The sequence below is a fragment of the Sitophilus oryzae genome, unplaced genomic scaffold (genome assembly GCF_002938485.1).
Source record: "Sitophilus oryzae breed Bouriz unplaced genomic scaffold, Soryzae_2.0 scaffold_2006_pilon_pilon, whole genome shotgun sequence".
In the NCBI taxonomy this organism is placed as follows: domain Eukaryota; kingdom Metazoa; phylum Arthropoda; class Insecta; order Coleoptera; family Curculionidae; genus Sitophilus; species Sitophilus oryzae.
The window spans coordinates 4,521,357-4,539,717 of NW_022146732.1; the positions used below are offsets into that span (position 1 = coordinate 4,521,357).

At 30.7% G+C, this 18,361-nt stretch overlaps 1 protein-coding gene across 1 annotated transcript in view; it reads right to left on the minus strand.

Annotated features, from left to right (window-relative positions):
• LOC115883899 (cell surface glycoprotein 1-like) overlaps positions 1–14,476 on the minus strand; it is a 22,156-nt gene extending 7,680 nt beyond the window's left edge. Inside the window, 2 exon segments of the mRNA XM_030902323.1 lie at positions 1,309–1,453; positions 14,418–14,476. Of these exon segments, the coding sequence (XP_030758183.1) occupies positions 1,309–1,453; positions 14,418–14,476 (204 nt within the window).
• Positions 14,477–18,361: the final 3,885 nt, after the last annotated feature.

Genomic DNA, 18,361 nt, shown 5'->3' on the forward strand with positions numbered 1-18,361 from the left:
CTCTACTCACAACTACAGCCCTTATACATCATCTACAAAACTAGCCTATCTACTACTCTACTAACAAGAGCAAGTGCACCTACAGCCAAAATGTCAACACATCGAGTGCTGGAATTCTTATAACTCTATGTGATAAAATAGTTAATATAATTTAGAATTATGTGTAATTTATTATTTTACTATCAATAAAGTATAATTTATTTCAAACACTGTGTTTATTTCCTGTGTTTTCCTCACGCTTATTAGACTGAGTATTGAAAAAGAAAATACGATGAAAATAAAATAAATAATCTTTACTATAAGCTAAATAATTCTGATTTCTATCAGGAGCATATAATATTGAAGAGATGAATTTTATACTTAACATGTATAGCTATACAAACAAACCCTAATACCTTTAAAATTCTTGACATAATGGTGAATGTAACTGTCTACTACTGGCATCGAAAAATACATCACGTACTCAATACCTCGTACTTATATGTTCCTGATAAAAATTCAAGATATTACTCATTTTGAACAAAATTGATGAAAAATAATTTCGACCTATGTGTTTCTGATAGAAATCGGTGATTTTTGACCAGATTTAAAAATTTAGTGCACCTTTGTTGAGTTCAAGAGTACATAAATAGCAAGGGGGTACATACGATCACTGCACACTAATGTGGTCAAATCAGTGGTATTTGACCAGGTTTAAAATTTTTGTTCACTATTTGTTTATGTTTATTTATTAAAAAATGAAAAATCAGGGATTTATATCAGAAGTATGAGCTTGACAAAAGCTCAGAAGAATGACACAAAACATTATACAATTTTATATATACCGGGTGGTGCATCTTTGGAAATATAGGAAATCCCATGCAATTCTGAAGTGGCCAATCACAATCATTGTAAACATATCAATTTAAAAAAATATATATTTATAATTTGGAATAAAAAATATACCTAGAGCTTTAGAAACATTTCTATAAGTGTGCATTTATCATTTGTATTATATAAAATGAAGAAAAAGGGTCTCTGTGAAGTCGCGGCTTTAATATATTTGTATTACTGGTTGCATACCATACTAAACAAATGTAAATATCAGGATACAGATTTTCTACATAAGAAATTTATCATGGATAGCGGAAAAATAGGCGTTACTTGGACTATCTTTTGATAACTCTGTCTTTTTTTAATGGGGAATAAACATTTGAAATAGGGGTACAGAAATATAAAACATGAAATATTAAATTATGACAGTATTGAACACTGGAATTGTACATATCCTTTAACTAAATCTAAAAAAGAATACATATATATTCATACCATAACATTTTCTTTTTCCAAGACAAATTCGAAGAGTTCATTTTCCATCCCATGGATATCTTTTGCAGAAAGAGGCACATATGCACTGTTCAGCGTAACGTTCTTATTCAAAGTGATGAAGGGAGGATCTACATTTACCAGTACCCTAAAAACAAACAAGTATTTAGTTATTACAATTTGTAATAAAAACATAATTTTGTAGTAAAAACTTATTACAAAAAAAAACATTTTATTACAGACCATAATCCCAAAAACAATTTTCAAAAAAAGATAATTATATGTCGAGAAATTATGGCTACACTTGTTGAATTTGATACTTGTCAGTTTAATAATATATAATCGTACTTTTGTGCTTAGGTCTAAAAGTGCTTTACTTTTATGCTTAGTCGTTAAAATTACTTTTTTTATATTGTCAATCACGTCGCAAAAAGTAATACTTTTGTGACGTTTGAAAAAAATATATTTTTTTTGTTTTGATGTACAAAGTTTCGACTTTTAACAGCAGAAATAAATTTTGTTACTATTGAATTTGGGGAAAATATGGGGTAAAAAATGTTGTCCAAAACTCTATTTAAAAAAATATTGAACATTAAATCTTTACTACAACTTGAAAAATCTGTAGAAAGTGGTGATAAAATGTAAGAAAGAACTAAAGACAAAGGAAAAAAAATGCTTGAAAGATTGTAATAAACTTTAGATAATCATAATTAAAATTTATCAGATTCAAATTTAGAATAATTATTTTAAAAAAATACCTTAATACAAATTTGTTAGCTTGTACCAATGCATAATTATTTATTAAATATATAACACTCAAAATATAAAGACAAACATCACTTAACATATTCATTTTGACCAGTAAGTTAAGCCTGGCAGACAAGTCAATTTTATAGGTAGTTATATATCTTGATAAATCTCTGTACACTCGATTTATGATTAATTTGTTTATTTAAAAAGTCGAGTACCTGTTTTCTGGACCTTGATTAGTCTGCAAACTTATATATCTAGACGTTTATAATGAATTATGGCCAATGATTATGTCCTTTCATTTCAAGTACAATTTTAAAATAAACCATAGTGATATTATAGAGTGAGTTCCTCGTCCACCTGAACATAAGAAATTTCAACGACCTCTAACCTAAGAGGCCGTTGAGAAATTCCATGTAAATTTTAAATAGGTACGAGTAATGAGTTTTCCCCATTTTATTTTACAGAAAAATTTAAAAATGTATTTGAAATACAGGGTGGCGCCTCTCATACGCAGCGGAAGCTTAAAGGAGAACGGTAGTTTTAGGAACACCCTATATATTAATTGATTTTCGGATTATAGGAAAAAAATAAAGGTGAGTTTTATTAAAGAAACATATACCTAAAATCTAAGAATTTTGACATATTTCACATTTTGTGAAAATGAAGAGTAAATTTTAAATTTCGATAACAGCTACCTAAATTTTAGTTGACCTTGTATAGCCTGATATTTAATTACAGTAACCATTGTATCTTAAACCAAATTGAAATTTGACCAGAAAAGCTGTACAGGGTACAAGGTTGCCTACCCCTCAGACAAAGATTTTCATAGATATTTCAATTTTTATGATTTTACGTCAGTAGATCTTTATTATTTGAAAAAAAAATCTAGGTGGCTGTGTGATTACAAATTACCTATAACAGATGCGAAAGAAAGCGACTGCATCGGAAACCGCTCGGCAAACCCCACACGCCTATTGAGTGGTGTAAATACACCAGTCGTTTAGTCCGGAAACCTATGCTGTGTCGTATTCGCTTGCTGGAATGACATAGTGCGTGGTTATATGTTTCTTTTTAAAAACGGGTGTAGGATTTTGTTGAACTTTTGAACTGTTATTTCTAAGTTTTGGTAATTTGTATATCTTATTTAAAATGGGATACAAATGTGTTTATTTATAAGGAAAAAAAGATATTTATAGTATAAAGAATTAATTTATTTAACAAAATTTAATTAAAAATGTGACAAAATAGTATCTTTCTATTGGTTCTATCGGACTTTTTTCGACTATATAACTCTTTATTTGTAAACTTTAATACATCAAATATTTTCAATCTAATACATCATTTAATGATGTAAATAAGAGGAAATTTCTCACATGGGTGGTCAAATTCTATAGTTTTCATTATATCAAACAGCCTCTGAGAAATGTTTTCAACTCAAAATGCCTTTAATTATGTTTGACTACATCATTAAAAAGGGTCTTCACATACATCAATGTGATATTTGTCTAAAATTTGCAAAAGAATCCGAATCTCTGGATAACTCGAAATTATTTACCCATTTAAAAGCCTTTGATCATGAAAGTGGAAAAATTTGTTCATTTTATTTACTGGAAATGGAAAAGTTATTTATATTAAATTTTGATGAGTTTTGCACTGAAGAAAACATTCAGAGGCTGTTTGATATAATGAAAACTATAGAATTTGACCACCCATGTGAGAAATTTCCTCTTATTTACATCATTAAATTGTTTATTAGATTGAAAATATTTTATGCATTAAAGTTTACAAAAAATAAAGATTTATATAGTCGAAAAAAGTCCGATAGAACCAATAGAAAAGTAACTATTTCGTCACATCTTGAATTAAATTTTGTTAAATAAATTAATTTTTTATACTATAAATATCTTTTTTTTCCTAATCTCCTACGAACTGATATAATATGACGAGCAATCTATTAAATTACTGTGAGATTATATGCCTCGATAACATATTGGTGCAGATTATTTTCACCCTAACAAATAATAACCCAAACTATACATTGATGCGGATTGTCTATGAACTCTTTCTGAAGGTCACAGAAACCTGAACGCGTAATTCGGTGTTCTTTCGCATCTGTTATAGGTAATTTGTGGTGTGATATACTCTTTGCTAAGTTAGGTTAGGTTAGTTTTAACTGACACAAAATGATAACTAGTTGTTAAAGTTGTACTAATTAGACAGCTATGTTGAAGTAACGTCAGACATATCACTGCCACCTAGCTTTTATCAAATAATAAAGATCTACTCAGATCAAATCATGTAAATGAAAATATATAGGAAAATCTTTATTTAGGGGTAGGAAACCTTAATAGTATTTTGAAGGGACATGAATTCTCCATTGAATATCGGAATAATATACTGGGTGTTCCATTTAAAATAAAAGAGTAACATGCGTTTAAAGGTGACCAATGTTCAATATTAATTTTGTCTCACCCTGTATAACTTTTTGGAGCAATTTTTAATTTGATTTAAAGTACAATACTACATATTAGGCTATACCGGGTAAATTCCAATTTAGGTAGCTTTTATTGTAATTTAAAAATTATTTTTTATTTCTAGAAAATGTTAAATATGTCAAAAATCTTACATTTTAGTCATATTCTCTTATAAAAATCACCTTTATTTTTCTCCCAGAATGCGAAAATCAATTAATATATAGGGTGTTCCATTACAAAAAACTCAACTTTGATAGATAAGTTTTTTTGGAACACCCTGCAGAACTCTCTATATTTTTAAAAAGTGCTCTGAATTAACCTACATACGCTCACAAAATTTAATTTCAATACAAACTGTCGTTCTCCTTGGAGCCCCCGCGGCGTATGAGAGGCACCACCTTGTATTTATATCTACTGTAATAAGAAACTTAATGGACATGTAACTAACTAAAATTTCAAATCGAACGACACAGGAATGGAGACAATGCCGCAAAACAACGTTAAAGCAGGATTTAAAAAAACCGTCTCCCCTTATTTCGTTGGCTAATCCTCGGCGCGAAGCTATCTGTCGCTAAGCAGAACCACGAACGATGTGGAGATGGATAAATTCCCGAGATGCTGTGCTGGAGCGTTCCAGATAACGCTGTTCCTTATCTTGATTCCTTCACGCACTAGCTGAAAGCTATTAGCGCCGAGCGATGCCCGCAGTGGCTTATTTCCTTTTCGTAAACGATCTTCTGCGGCAAAACTAGATTTCTATTCATTTTAGGTATTGATATATAACATAGGACCTGGAAAAAGCTTATTAAAATTGAAGTTTATATTTATGTACGATTAGTTATATCCCCCTAAATGAAGGGTAAGGAAAAAAATTTACGATTTATTTATAGGAATTTTTAAGTAATCAACTTATACTGTTGATCAAGTCCTAGACACATGCTAAATCGAAATTGAATACAGCGTGAGCCTTATAAATAAGGGTTGTCATTTTCTTGACAATATCTTGATCTTGTCTTGATTTCAAGACAAGATCAAGACACGAAATTATTTTTGGTTTTCAAGACAAGACAAGAAATTACTTCTCAAGATCAAGATTTCTTGACAAGAAATCAATAAAATCTTGAAATTTCTTGAAGATATAAAATAAAAAAGAAATACTCATTTACTTAGGTATTTGTACATTATACATATAGTATAGTATATATATATATATATATATATATATATATATATATATATATATATATATATATATATATATATATATATATATATATATATATATATATATATAGATTTATTAAACCGCTTATACGAGCCCAAAAACTACGTTGCTTCATTGGGCTCAGACCCGATTTCGACATTTCAGGCCCGGGGTCGGGTCTGAGTACATTCAGTGGTTATCGTCTAGAACGGTTTCCCCACTTCCCTGACCAAATTTCAGCTGGGCCTGAAAAAATGGTTTTATGTTTTTTATATACGATTGAGGGTACACCGGTATTGTCACGGGCGGCGCCACCTTCGACATTAGTATAAAGGTGTATAAGCCGATTTACGTTGAATCGATGTATTCAGACCCAAGAACCGGCAACACGGTAAAGCAAACTATTAAAGGGAAACGAAGATATAGCCGTGTTATATTTGGTAGAAAACAAAATGCTCATACTCTAATTAGAATATTAAGAAATTCAGACGAAAAAATGAAAATAAGTATTCTTTTAAAATTATTCCTACTAGTTTCATTTAAAAATATCAATAATTTACGGTCTAATCTTTTTTTTGAATTGCTGTCATCACCGGATTTGTAGAAGTAACTAAACTTTTATTGTCGAAACTGGTCGTTCGGCTAATAAATACTAGAAACAAAATTATTTCGATCGGCGGGTCAAAAATTGTACGAGTACCTACAAATTTACTTCGATGCTATGATTTCGTTGTATAAGTACCTAATTTTTTTTCCATCTAAATCGATCAGCGATCATCGCGTCGTGTCAAAGAATTGTAGGAGTAACTACAAAATTATTTCGATGCTGTGATTTCGCCAGAAGAAGTACCTAAAATTTTTCGTCTAAATCGATCGTCGTGTCAAAAAAATGTACGAGTACCTAGAAATTTATTTTGATACTATGAGTTCGTTGTAGAAGTATTTTGTCAAAAGTTATTTTCATTTAAATCGATCAGTCATATGAGGTGCGTTCAAAAGTAGCTTCACCGCCCACAACTTTTTTATTTTGTCAGACCTAAAAAAAACGGTTTTGAGTATGTTAGTATATAACATAAATTAGGATTGATTGACGTATTAGATTGATTTTGGTCACTAGCTGTTTCACCGGAAACTGACTACAACTTTTGATTTTTAAATGGCACCCCCGGTATATTTTTACTATTCGATAGAAAATCACACTGGAATAGAATGGCATATCATAAATATGTCAATTTTTGACATTTTCACATATGATTTATTTGTAACATGCGGTTCATAATGACAATTTGACTCGAGTACCAAATTAAAAGGTACCAAATTATTCGTAGAAATATGCTTTTTCCAAATATGCTAACGAGCCACCTTTGTTCCGTTTGAAAAAATTGAGATATGATTAAAAATTCGATTTTGATATCTTATAACGGGCCCGGACAAGACACGAAAGTCATTAGACTATCAAATCTATTTTTCCAAGGCTCCTTTATTAAAAATTAGTGTTTTTAACACATCCATGGCACTCTATAATAGATAGAAATTTAAAATACAATTTTTTTAAAGCGAGAATGTCAAAAGTTGACATATGATATGTCATTCGATTCAGAGTGTCATTTTCTATCAAATAATGCAAAAACATACCGGGGGTGTCATTTAAAAATCAAAAGTTGTAGTCATTTCCGGTGAAACAGGAAGTGACCAAAAACAATTGAATACGTCAATAATTCCTAATTTATGTCATATACTTACATACCAAATCAAATTAAAAGTTATAGCGGTGAGCCACTTTTGAGACGCACCCGGTATAAAATGACAGCAATCTTCATTTCATGCCACCGCTGACGCCGTTTTTTTTTTCGATTATATGGTAGTTAATCAGTACAATAATTAATTTTATTACATTACTACGTTCACTAAGATCTAAAATAGTAATTTTAGTGTAACAAAAATTTTGATTGCTACAGTACTACGTTGTATATTCAGTTTACGGTTGGATGCTATCTACCAACACCATATAAATATGACAAACATGTTCTATGGTTGCATCTCTATAATATGTTCTATCTTCTATCTATGTTTACTTACTATGTATTCGAAAACTTAATTTGTGTAAAATATATGGTAGCATAATATTATTAATATTAATATTCATTAATCGCAATATGAAAGAGAATAGTGCTTTCTTTTAATCACAATTCTAATAAATTGAACTTGAAAGTATGTTTCCCAGAAAAGTAGGTGGTTCCCAGGCTATACAAATAGGGAATTCCCAGAAGTTCATGCTTTTAAACCTACACTTTTTTTTTACTACTTTACTGCTATACGAATTTTATTTAAATTTAAATGATTACATTACACTTTTAAACATTTTGTTTACAGTTTCATCCAAACTCAACTCGCCAGATTAGACTTTAAATTATTTATATTTTGTGACGGGGATTCGTTACAATTATTTTGTTGGGAGTCGAACCATAAACTTTATGATAAAACTCGAAGAATTTCAACAAAACACTTTTATTAAACTTTACGTTTCCGTGACAAATCAAATCATGTTTTTTCTACCTACTGTCCCTCGATCTTTTTTATAATAGACTCGTCCAAGCTGTCCGAGAGGGGCCCTATAATAATAATAGTTCTCTGTTACAATTTTTAAATAAAACTTGTAGAAACAATCTTAAAGAATACTTACTACCTATTTTGATTTTTTTCGTCTGAATCTCTTAATATTCTAAATGAATACATTTTACTTATTAGATAAGTATACACATGGCATATATATGATTCCAAAAAACGGCGTCAAATTACCTTTGAAATGACAATTGTCAGAATCGATCGTCGTGTCAAAAAATTGTACGAGTACCTAAAAATTTATTTCGTGTTATTATTTCGTTATAGAAGTACTTAAAGATTTTTTTTCATCTAAATCGATAGACGCGACGCGCGACGGTCAAAAATTGTACGAGTACCTAAAAATTTATCTCGATGCTATGATTTCGTTGTAGAAGTACCTATTCTTTTATCTCGGAATCGATCAGAAAGTTGTACGAGTACCTAAAAAATTATTTCGATGCTATGATTTCGTTGTAGACGTAGATACTTTTTTTTCTCGGAATCGATCAAAAAGTTGTACGAGTACCTAAAAATGTATTTTAATGCTATGGTTTCGTTGTAGAAGTACCTAAAGATTTTTTTCATCTAAATCGATCGATGGGTCAAAAATTGTACGAGTACCTAGAAATTTACGTAGAAGTGCTTTTCGTAGACGAAAAAATGCTTTTCGTCTCAGAAAACAGATCGTCGTATCAAAGAATTGTACGTAGAAATACCTAGAAATTTATTTCGGTACTATGATTTCGTTGTAGTAGTACCTAAATTTTTTTTCTGTTTAAATCAGTCGTCGTATTTGTGTTTTGACATTATTCGATACAAAATTACACTTTGAGAGGCATCCACACTATCCTAAAAACGGCGTAACGAGCGTAATGACCTTGAATCGATTTCCAGTAATTCTATTAGCTGAAATTTTTGACAGATGAATTTGACAGATAACATTTCTGACAGATGAATTTTTCAGCCAATAGAATTACTGGAAATCTATTCGTCGTTACGCTCGTTACGCCGATACGCCGGTTTTAGGATAGTGTGGATGCACCCTCAATAGACATCATCATAATGTAAATTTTTGACATTTTCGCATATGGTTATACATATACACAGAAGTGACCTAAAGTTTTTTTTCATCTAAATCGATCATCGTGTCGAAAAAATTGTACGAGTACCCAAAGATTTATTTCGGTGGTATGGATTTCATTGTCGAAGTAATTACATCAAAATAATTACGATCATCGTATATATGATAGTGACTGTACGATAAGGCCGTTTTGTATGATATTTCTCCCCCACAGGAAAAAGTTTAAAACAAAAGGTACCGTATGATCGAAAAAAAAGCGGCGTCCAGTTAGCTTGGAAATGACGATCGATGACATTCACCATATAATTTTACATATAAAATGACAGCAATTTTCATTTCATAGCCATCGCTGACGCCGTTTTTCGATCATAAATATGATAGTATTCAGTTATTTCACAATAATTAATTTTATTGCATTATTTCGTTCAGTAAGATCTAAAATAGTAATTTCAGTGAAACAAAAATTTTGACGGCTTTTTTGCTACACACTACAGTAATACGTTGTATATTCAGTTTACGGCTGGATGCTATCTACCAACACCATGTAAATATGACAAACACGTTTTATGGTTGCATCTCTATAATATGTTGTATCTTCTATGTTTACTTTGTATTCGAAAATTTAATTAGTGTAATATTTGATAATATAATATTCTTATTATTCGTTGATTGCAATATGAATGAAAATAGTGATTTGTTTTAATCACAGTTCTAATAATTTAAACTTGAAAATATGGGGTTCCCAGAAAAGTAGGTGGTTCCCAGCCTCTACAAATAGGGAATTTCCAGAAATTAATGCTTTTAAACCTAAACTTTTTTCCTACTTTACTGCTACATGAATTTTATCAGACGCAGAAAATTTAAATTACTACATTTATACTTTTAAAAATTTTGTTTACAGTCTCATCCAAACTCAACTCGCCAGATTAGACCTTATATTATTTATATTTTTAAATAAAACTAGTAGAAACAATCTTTAAAGAATGCTTATTTTAATTTTTTTGTCTGAATTTCTTAATATTCTAAATGAGCATCTTTTTTTTACCCGTCTTGCCCACAGTGCAAATTTTTAAATTGCCGCCCTCATATCTGTATGTAATAAAAAAATAAGTTAAAATAATTCTTTACAACAAAATAGAAAAAAGGTTAATGATAAATACACACATACCCTATGATTCCAAAACACGGCGTCAAATTACCTTAGAAATGACAGTCGTTGGAAACGATCGTCGTGTCAAAAAATTGTACGAGTACCTAAATATTTATATCGATGCTACGATATCGTTGTAGAAGTAACTAATTTTTTTTTTGTCGGAATCGATCGTCGTGTCAAAAAATTGTACGAGTATCTAAAAATTTATTTCGATGCTATGATTTCGTTGTAGAAGTAGCTAAACTTTTTTTCTTTTAAAGTATAAAGATAATAAACCGGTTTCCATCATCACTTAGTAAACACTTACAAAATCTAAACGAAAGTGATAATGCATTGTAACTTGATTATGCTTATTACAAAGAAATTTCAGATAAAAAACGCTTTCGTACAGATGCATTTATAAGACAGAATATATCTAATACTAACAATAAGTACAATAATATTCACTATAGCAGAAATGCACCGTTTTTACTTCTGCACTGTGATCAATTACCGCGTCAAAAGGTCCGTTCGTCTAATTCTAATATAAATATTTGAGAATTAAAAGCGGCAACGTCGTGGGTCTGGCGAAAACGAATAAACCTCTATTTTTTATATAAATGGGACAAATTAAACGGTCCACCATCAGGGCCTGAAAGCATCGCTTGAACATTTTTTGTTCGATATACCCCGGGTCTGACGGCCTATCTTAAACGTATCGGGTCTGACTCCGTCGATTTAATAAATATATATATATATATATATATATATATATATATATATATATATATATATATATATATATATATATATATATATATATATATTTATATATATATATAGATATAGTAGAGTAGCTTTTATCATTGTTGTATTGACTGTTTTTATCTGTAGTAGTATTATCACCGTCACTACTGTCAAAGTCACTAATTAAACTTCTACGTCCAGGTGTCTGAGCTGGTAGGTATTCTGGACCAGATTCAATTACAAATGGCTCAGATTTGCTGCTCAATGGACCATCACAATCATTCATTTTAAAACACATGTTTGTTACATAATGATAATAATAAATAACAAAATTATGAAAATCTGATGATTTTGGCTACTGTAGTATAATGAACCCAAAATTTTTGAATTTTTTGAAAATCAGATGCCTGACCCTCGATTTTACGTATAAAGCATAAACATCATATTAACCAATCTCACCGCAACTTTTAAACGGGGGTTCCCCTTTAATAAACGAATTTTAAACGGGGGTTCCCCTTTTGTCAAGATATCAAGAAATTTCAAGATTTCTTGAATCAAGACAAGAAATCAACTCTCAAGAAATGGTCAAGACAAGATTTTATTTTAATTCTTGAAAATATTTCAAGACAAGACAAGAAATTACTTGTCAAGACAAGATTTCTTGTCTTGCCGATCTCTACTCATAAATAAGTGAAAATATTTTCAGGGCACTCATTACTTTCATTAATAGTTAGAGCGTTCTCCCATCCGTAAGATACCTGTAGAGACGAGCTTCTGAATTGTAACATCTACAAAAACCCGGATCTACAGGGTAGATCACGAATGTGCTACTTCTTGTCGTGATCTAATCAAAAAACGTAGCGAAATATAGACTAAAATGTTGATACATCACCAATATTCTTAGAAGTAGTCATGTTCTAGGCACTCCAAATCCAGATCCTTTTGCTTAGTCCAGTCCCCATACTTATTTTTTTTTAAGTTGATTATCAGAATTTTTAGTCTGTCATTCATTCCTTGTTATATTTTTGGTAGATATCTATCCATTCTCCTCAAATACGTTTTTTATCTGCAATATAAAATGTATATTAATATTAGTGCAACTCTTCTTCAACATATAAATTTTTATTTTGAAATTTAAATATAATATAATTTTGAAATTAAAAAATAAAAACTAAATAAAAATTCGTATTTATTTAAATTATTACATATGAATTGGTAGTTGCTGAACTAATTTTGTTTGCAAAATTATTCATCAAAACATTTATTAATTTATCACATATTTATGTGACATTTCAACAATAAAGGAATTTAATATTAATATACGTGTCAAGTACCACCAAATAACCATTTTTTTCATTCATGTATGTTTCAATTAATAAATCATTCAATTAAAAATTCATATTTTTTCTAATAAAAAAATACTGGTAGTAGAAAAATTATTTTGAATTTGTTGCAAAACTATTTTTTTTTCAACATTGACGTCGCAATATGACGTCAGCATAACGTAGATTATACAGGGTGTTTTAAAAAACATGTGCCATCTCTCGTGGATAGATTCCTCACGTAAAAATAAAATTTATTTTTCATATCAATTTAATCCGTCCTATTTTGCTTCGTAGCTACAGGGCGTTAAAGTCTTAATTTTTTTCGATTTATTTTAATTTTCTTCTAAGTGCTTTTAGTGATTCGAATGAAATTTTGCTGCTAAAAAAGTGTCCACAGATTCATCAGAGACGTACATGTGGGTTATCACTGGAATAATTTTCGAAAAAAAGCATGTACGTCACTGACTTTCTTTTCTCTTACTAGCGAAATTGTGCAATTGAGATTCCCATGCCATCAGGACCAAGCATATTGGAAAGTAAAATTATTCATGCGATTAGATTAATGAAAAACGACAAAACTCCAGGGCCTGATGATATGTATTCGGAAACGTTCCACTTAATTAATGAACAAAACTTAAAAACTATAGTACAGCTTTTCAATAACATCTATGACACCGGTCACATCCCTGAAAACTGGCTTCGTTCTACGTTTATCACGCTACCCAAGTCAAGTAACGCAAATTCGTGTAAAAAGTATCGTCTTATTAGTCTAATGAGCCACTTTCTTAAGCTTTTTTTACGGGTACTGCATACAAGACTCTACAAAAAATGTGAGGAAGTAAGTGGAGAAAGTCAATTTGGATTTAAGAACGGCTTTGGTACTAGAGAAGCCATATTCAGTTTTCAAACTTTAGTACAGAATTGCCAAGATCAGAGAAAAGATGTCTTCATGTGCTGTATAGACTATGAAAAGGCGTTCGATAACGTTAAACATAACCTCCTTATATCATACCTCGGAGACTTGGGACTTGATGGAAAAGATATAAGGCTCATCAGTAATTTGTATTGGAACCAAAAAGCTGAAATTCGTATACATAGCGTGGGAGTAACAGAAGATTTTGAAATAAAAAAGGGGGTAAGGCAAGGGTGTATTCTATCTCCAATGTTGTTCAATTTATATGTGGAAAGAGCATTCACTGAGTCAATCTCCGATAGTCCCATTGGTTTGAAAATAAATGGTATTCCAATTAATAATATCCGATATGTATATCTTGTATTAGATACGTACATGCTTTTTTTAGAAAAATATTCCAGTGAAAACCCATATGCACGTCACTGGTAAATATGACGACACTTTTTTAGCATTAAAATATGTGGCATTTATAATAACTTTTACACTCAAAATTTCATTCGAATCGCTAAAAGTCCTAGAAAAAAAATTATAAGAAATCGAAAAAATATTAAGATTTTAACACCCTTTAGCTAGAAAATAAAGCAGAATCGGACCGATGTTTATATGATAAATAAATCTTATCTTTACGTGATGAATCTCCCCAAGAGAGGTGACACATGTTTTTTGAAACACCCTGTATACCATACGATGGAAAAAAAACGACGTTAAAGACGGCTGGGGAACGAAAATCGATGATAATTTTGGCGAGATCAGTTTCTGAATGTTGATATCTATAGAGGTGTCTGAAAGATATCTACAGAGCTTTTTTTAGAACAATGGACCACCCTGTATATACAAACCACAAAAAAAACACTCTCTAGAACGTATTTTGATTAATACCAGTCGAAGATTTGACCGGTAGGTATAGTAGGAGGTACGGTATCGATAGAGTTCACCATCGCTCGCTGTCGGTGGAATATCAAAGACCTGCCGCCGGATCGGGGGAAAAACAACACAGAAAGAAAAAAAAAGGAGATCGTGGTTATAAATTGGCCAAGGCCCAAACATCAGTCGATCAAAGAGACGCAGAAAAATGAGCCCGGGCGAAGGTAGACAGCAGGTGTCTGAGGGAAATGCCGATCGCCGACTGCTGGACAGGATTTTGAGGTTGGAAAGGCTACAAGTTATTAAAAAGTCGTTTTTTATCGATGGTTGGTCAAAATCTTAAACATATTTTTCTTTAACAAGAGAGATATGTTTACATTTTTTGCATATTTTTACATAGAATAAGGTATTTTCAACAATAGCCCTATTCTTCAGAGCAAAATTCATTCATACAAACTATGAAGTGTAGAGATGAGGAGCAATATCTCTTATGGAATTTAATTTAAAAAATTGGCCATAAAATTGATTCTCACTATACCTTCCTTATCGGCCCCCTTCCGTTTCCCTTCCGTTTACATAAAATATATTGTATCATGTAAATGAATAGGACAATGCACACTATCCGTTCCGTTTCCCTTCCGTTCCATATCCTTTTCTTCCATACATTTTTTGACGGACGGACTAAAGCGTATCGGAAACAGCGTTGTCAAATTCTTACATTTGTACCAGCTTTGTTAAAATTTCGCTGATATTTATTTATTCTTTCACCTCTTAATTAAATCTATTACCTTTTTCAAAAGATACAATTTTTTTAAATAAAACTTTCGTAATGATATAAATTGTAGAATAAAAAGTATGGAACTGATACGGATCGGATGCTTACGTATAGCGTCAATACAATAAAAATACGGAACGAATATGGAATGGAAACGGAAGGTATAGTGAGAACCAACCTTTAGGGTTCACCAAATGACCAATGTGGCGCTAATGACGCATAAATCTAAAAAATGAAAAATAACCATAGATAAGAGAATAAAAGTGACATAACCAAAACCAAACATTATCCAAAAAAAGCTTTGTTTTTATTTTTATAATATAAAACAATTATTTATATATATTAGAGGCTGAACAAAAATCGATAACTTGTTTCATATGACATGCAAATAAAATTTGTATTTTTTTGAAACCCGCCCCTTCACGTCAAATATTTATCTCGTTTGAATCATTTCCTGTTCTAAAAATTTTCGGCGCATATTTAAAATTTTAGGTTTTTGCTACAGCTGCACCATGGATAACTTATTTCTCCTTACCTCTACACTCCATAATACAAACATAGCGCAGTTAGCAGAACTATTATAATCATTTTAGTTTAAATATACACATATTGTTATAACTAACAACATTTTATTATTCGATTTAGAACAAAACATATTCAGCGAATAAAAACATTCATTTACGGTAAACTGATCCCTCTAATTCAATGTAATATAACTAATAGTTAACGCTAATATTACATATTTTACAGGAATATTTTGATATCATTGTTGCAAGTCGAGATGCTTTTTTTCCATCAAAGCGTTGCTGACATTACAACGATTAGACACACCGGGTGTTGCATCGTTGTTGGGAACATAGAAAATCCCATGCAAAATTTGAACTGTCCAGATATTGGCTCCCCTATGGATTTTACAACGGAGTCGTAAATAGACTTTTTAAAGGTCTACCTTTGGTAAACACACATGCCAAATTTGAACAATTTTGGACAAGCCGATTTTAGGTAATTTGAGAAAAACTAAACGGTTTTTAAATTAAAACTGAATAGGTAACAATCAAACACCAGTCAAAAACCGACATTCCTTAAGTTGTCATCGTCATTTTCAAACGTAACTTAATTTTAATAATATGTTAATATTCAGTACTAGTAATAATTTATTGTTATACACATAAAGAAAAAGTGAATGCGGCAAATTTTGTTCAATGATATGCTATCGTTCTAATGCTTGTATCGTTTTTTTGGACTTTACTATACTTGTGGTGCTTTTTTGGATGGAGTAGAAGAATAGCATGTTTGCTGGTATTGTGTAGTATTGTGGAGTATGTCATATCTAATCCGTTTTTAAAGGAAAGTTGAATTTAGCATAATGAACCCGTCATGTATGTAGGCCAATGTCCTCCAATGAAAATGCGAGTTGCTTAACCTTAACTCTAATAATTCTAATTGAGCTGGCAAATGAACTAAATGTTTTACCTAGACTGTTATTCAGAAGCTACAAATCTATCGATAAAAATATGCATGAAAATTTACTTCCTAGCACACAACCAGAGAATATTGGTACACAGGTACAGTATCAAAATGATGTGGAATAAAAATATTGTTAAATGAGAACTAATTTATAAACCGTAATAAAGAAAACAATGGAAAAAATTAAGAATAAATAATATGTAAATATATTGATAATATATTAATATCAAAATGCCAATGGTTCTAATAGAAATGGCTGAATAAGAAACTAAATTGCTCGTTTTAAATAATAGTTTTTAATTTATCTTGTCTTTCTTTGCTTCTGATGACGGATGGAGATATATATACCGCTGAAAGCGTTATATATTATTATTATTATTAGTTACTTCGTTAGACAAATTTGTTTTAGAGTAAAAAAACCCACTGAGAAGCTGATTTAAGTTTGGATTGTAACTATGTAGTATTTTATAAAAAAATAATTGAAGACTACACGGGAAAAAACGGACTAAGGCCAAAAAAATAGAAATTGAGATAACACTGCCATCTTATACCCATCAAGTGTCCGTTCCAAAATAGGAATAATGTAACACTGAAATTATTATCTATAATAATAATAATAATAATAGCTCCCGTATATAGGTACAGCTTGCTATACTAGAGCCGTTCGGTATACAAGGAAGGTAATGTGGCTAGCACTACGCTTCAACCGCCTATTATTACCTCAGGACTGTGAATCCCAAGTACTCATTTAAGGCTGAGTCGACCTAGGTACCCAAACTATTTTTATTTTAATAAAAATAATCGGCTGATGGAATGCCGAGTGTGGGGGTCTACGCCACCGGGCATCACCGGGCATAATTATCTAAGTCCACTAAAATCAGCTATTAAAATATTAATACTTTGGAAAAGCGATCTAAGTCCACGTGAATTCACGGAAGACGTTTGTAAACATGTCAACGCATATAAAACAAATAAAAATAGCTATATATTCACCACCACAACAACTTTATGCTGACCTAATTTCTTTGCCCAAACTCAAGTATGAGCAGATACAATTTTCGAAAAAGTTCGTAGATGAATCTCTGCAAGACTACTACACAAATTTGCCTTGTGCGTCAAACAATGCTCGTCTAAACGGTGCAGATATGGTGAGTGATATCAATTAAACTATATTGCTTTTATTTTTACGTAAGAAAAGACGTCTGATTATGTCTATTGTGTCACTAGTTTTAAATTCAAAGAAATTAAATTCTGTTAACGTTCTAGTGGAACCATAAGGGAACTGTCTAGTAATGTAGTTTCATTTTATCAGAAACAAATCGCCATTCCTAAGTAAAAAATAATCTAATGCTAATAATACTAATAAAAAAATAATAATAAAAATAAGAAATAAATAAAAAAATATTAAGAAAATATAATAACAATATTAATAATAAAAATGAGAATAAAAACATATTTTTCTCTTTATTCCAGCACGAGTAATCCTCAGAGTAACCACATCCAGAATTATTCCATATGGACTTGGATCACTTTTTCATTGAACCAAGCGAATACGAGTTTTATTTTATCTAATAAATTTGCTACAAATTATTTTTCTTTGTTTTGTCTTTTAATCAGTTAATGACTATACATATAAATATTGATAAAAACTTCTTACGATTCGCTACATTTTATTATTTCTTTTCCTTTAGTCTTTAAAGTTTCAAAATCATTTATC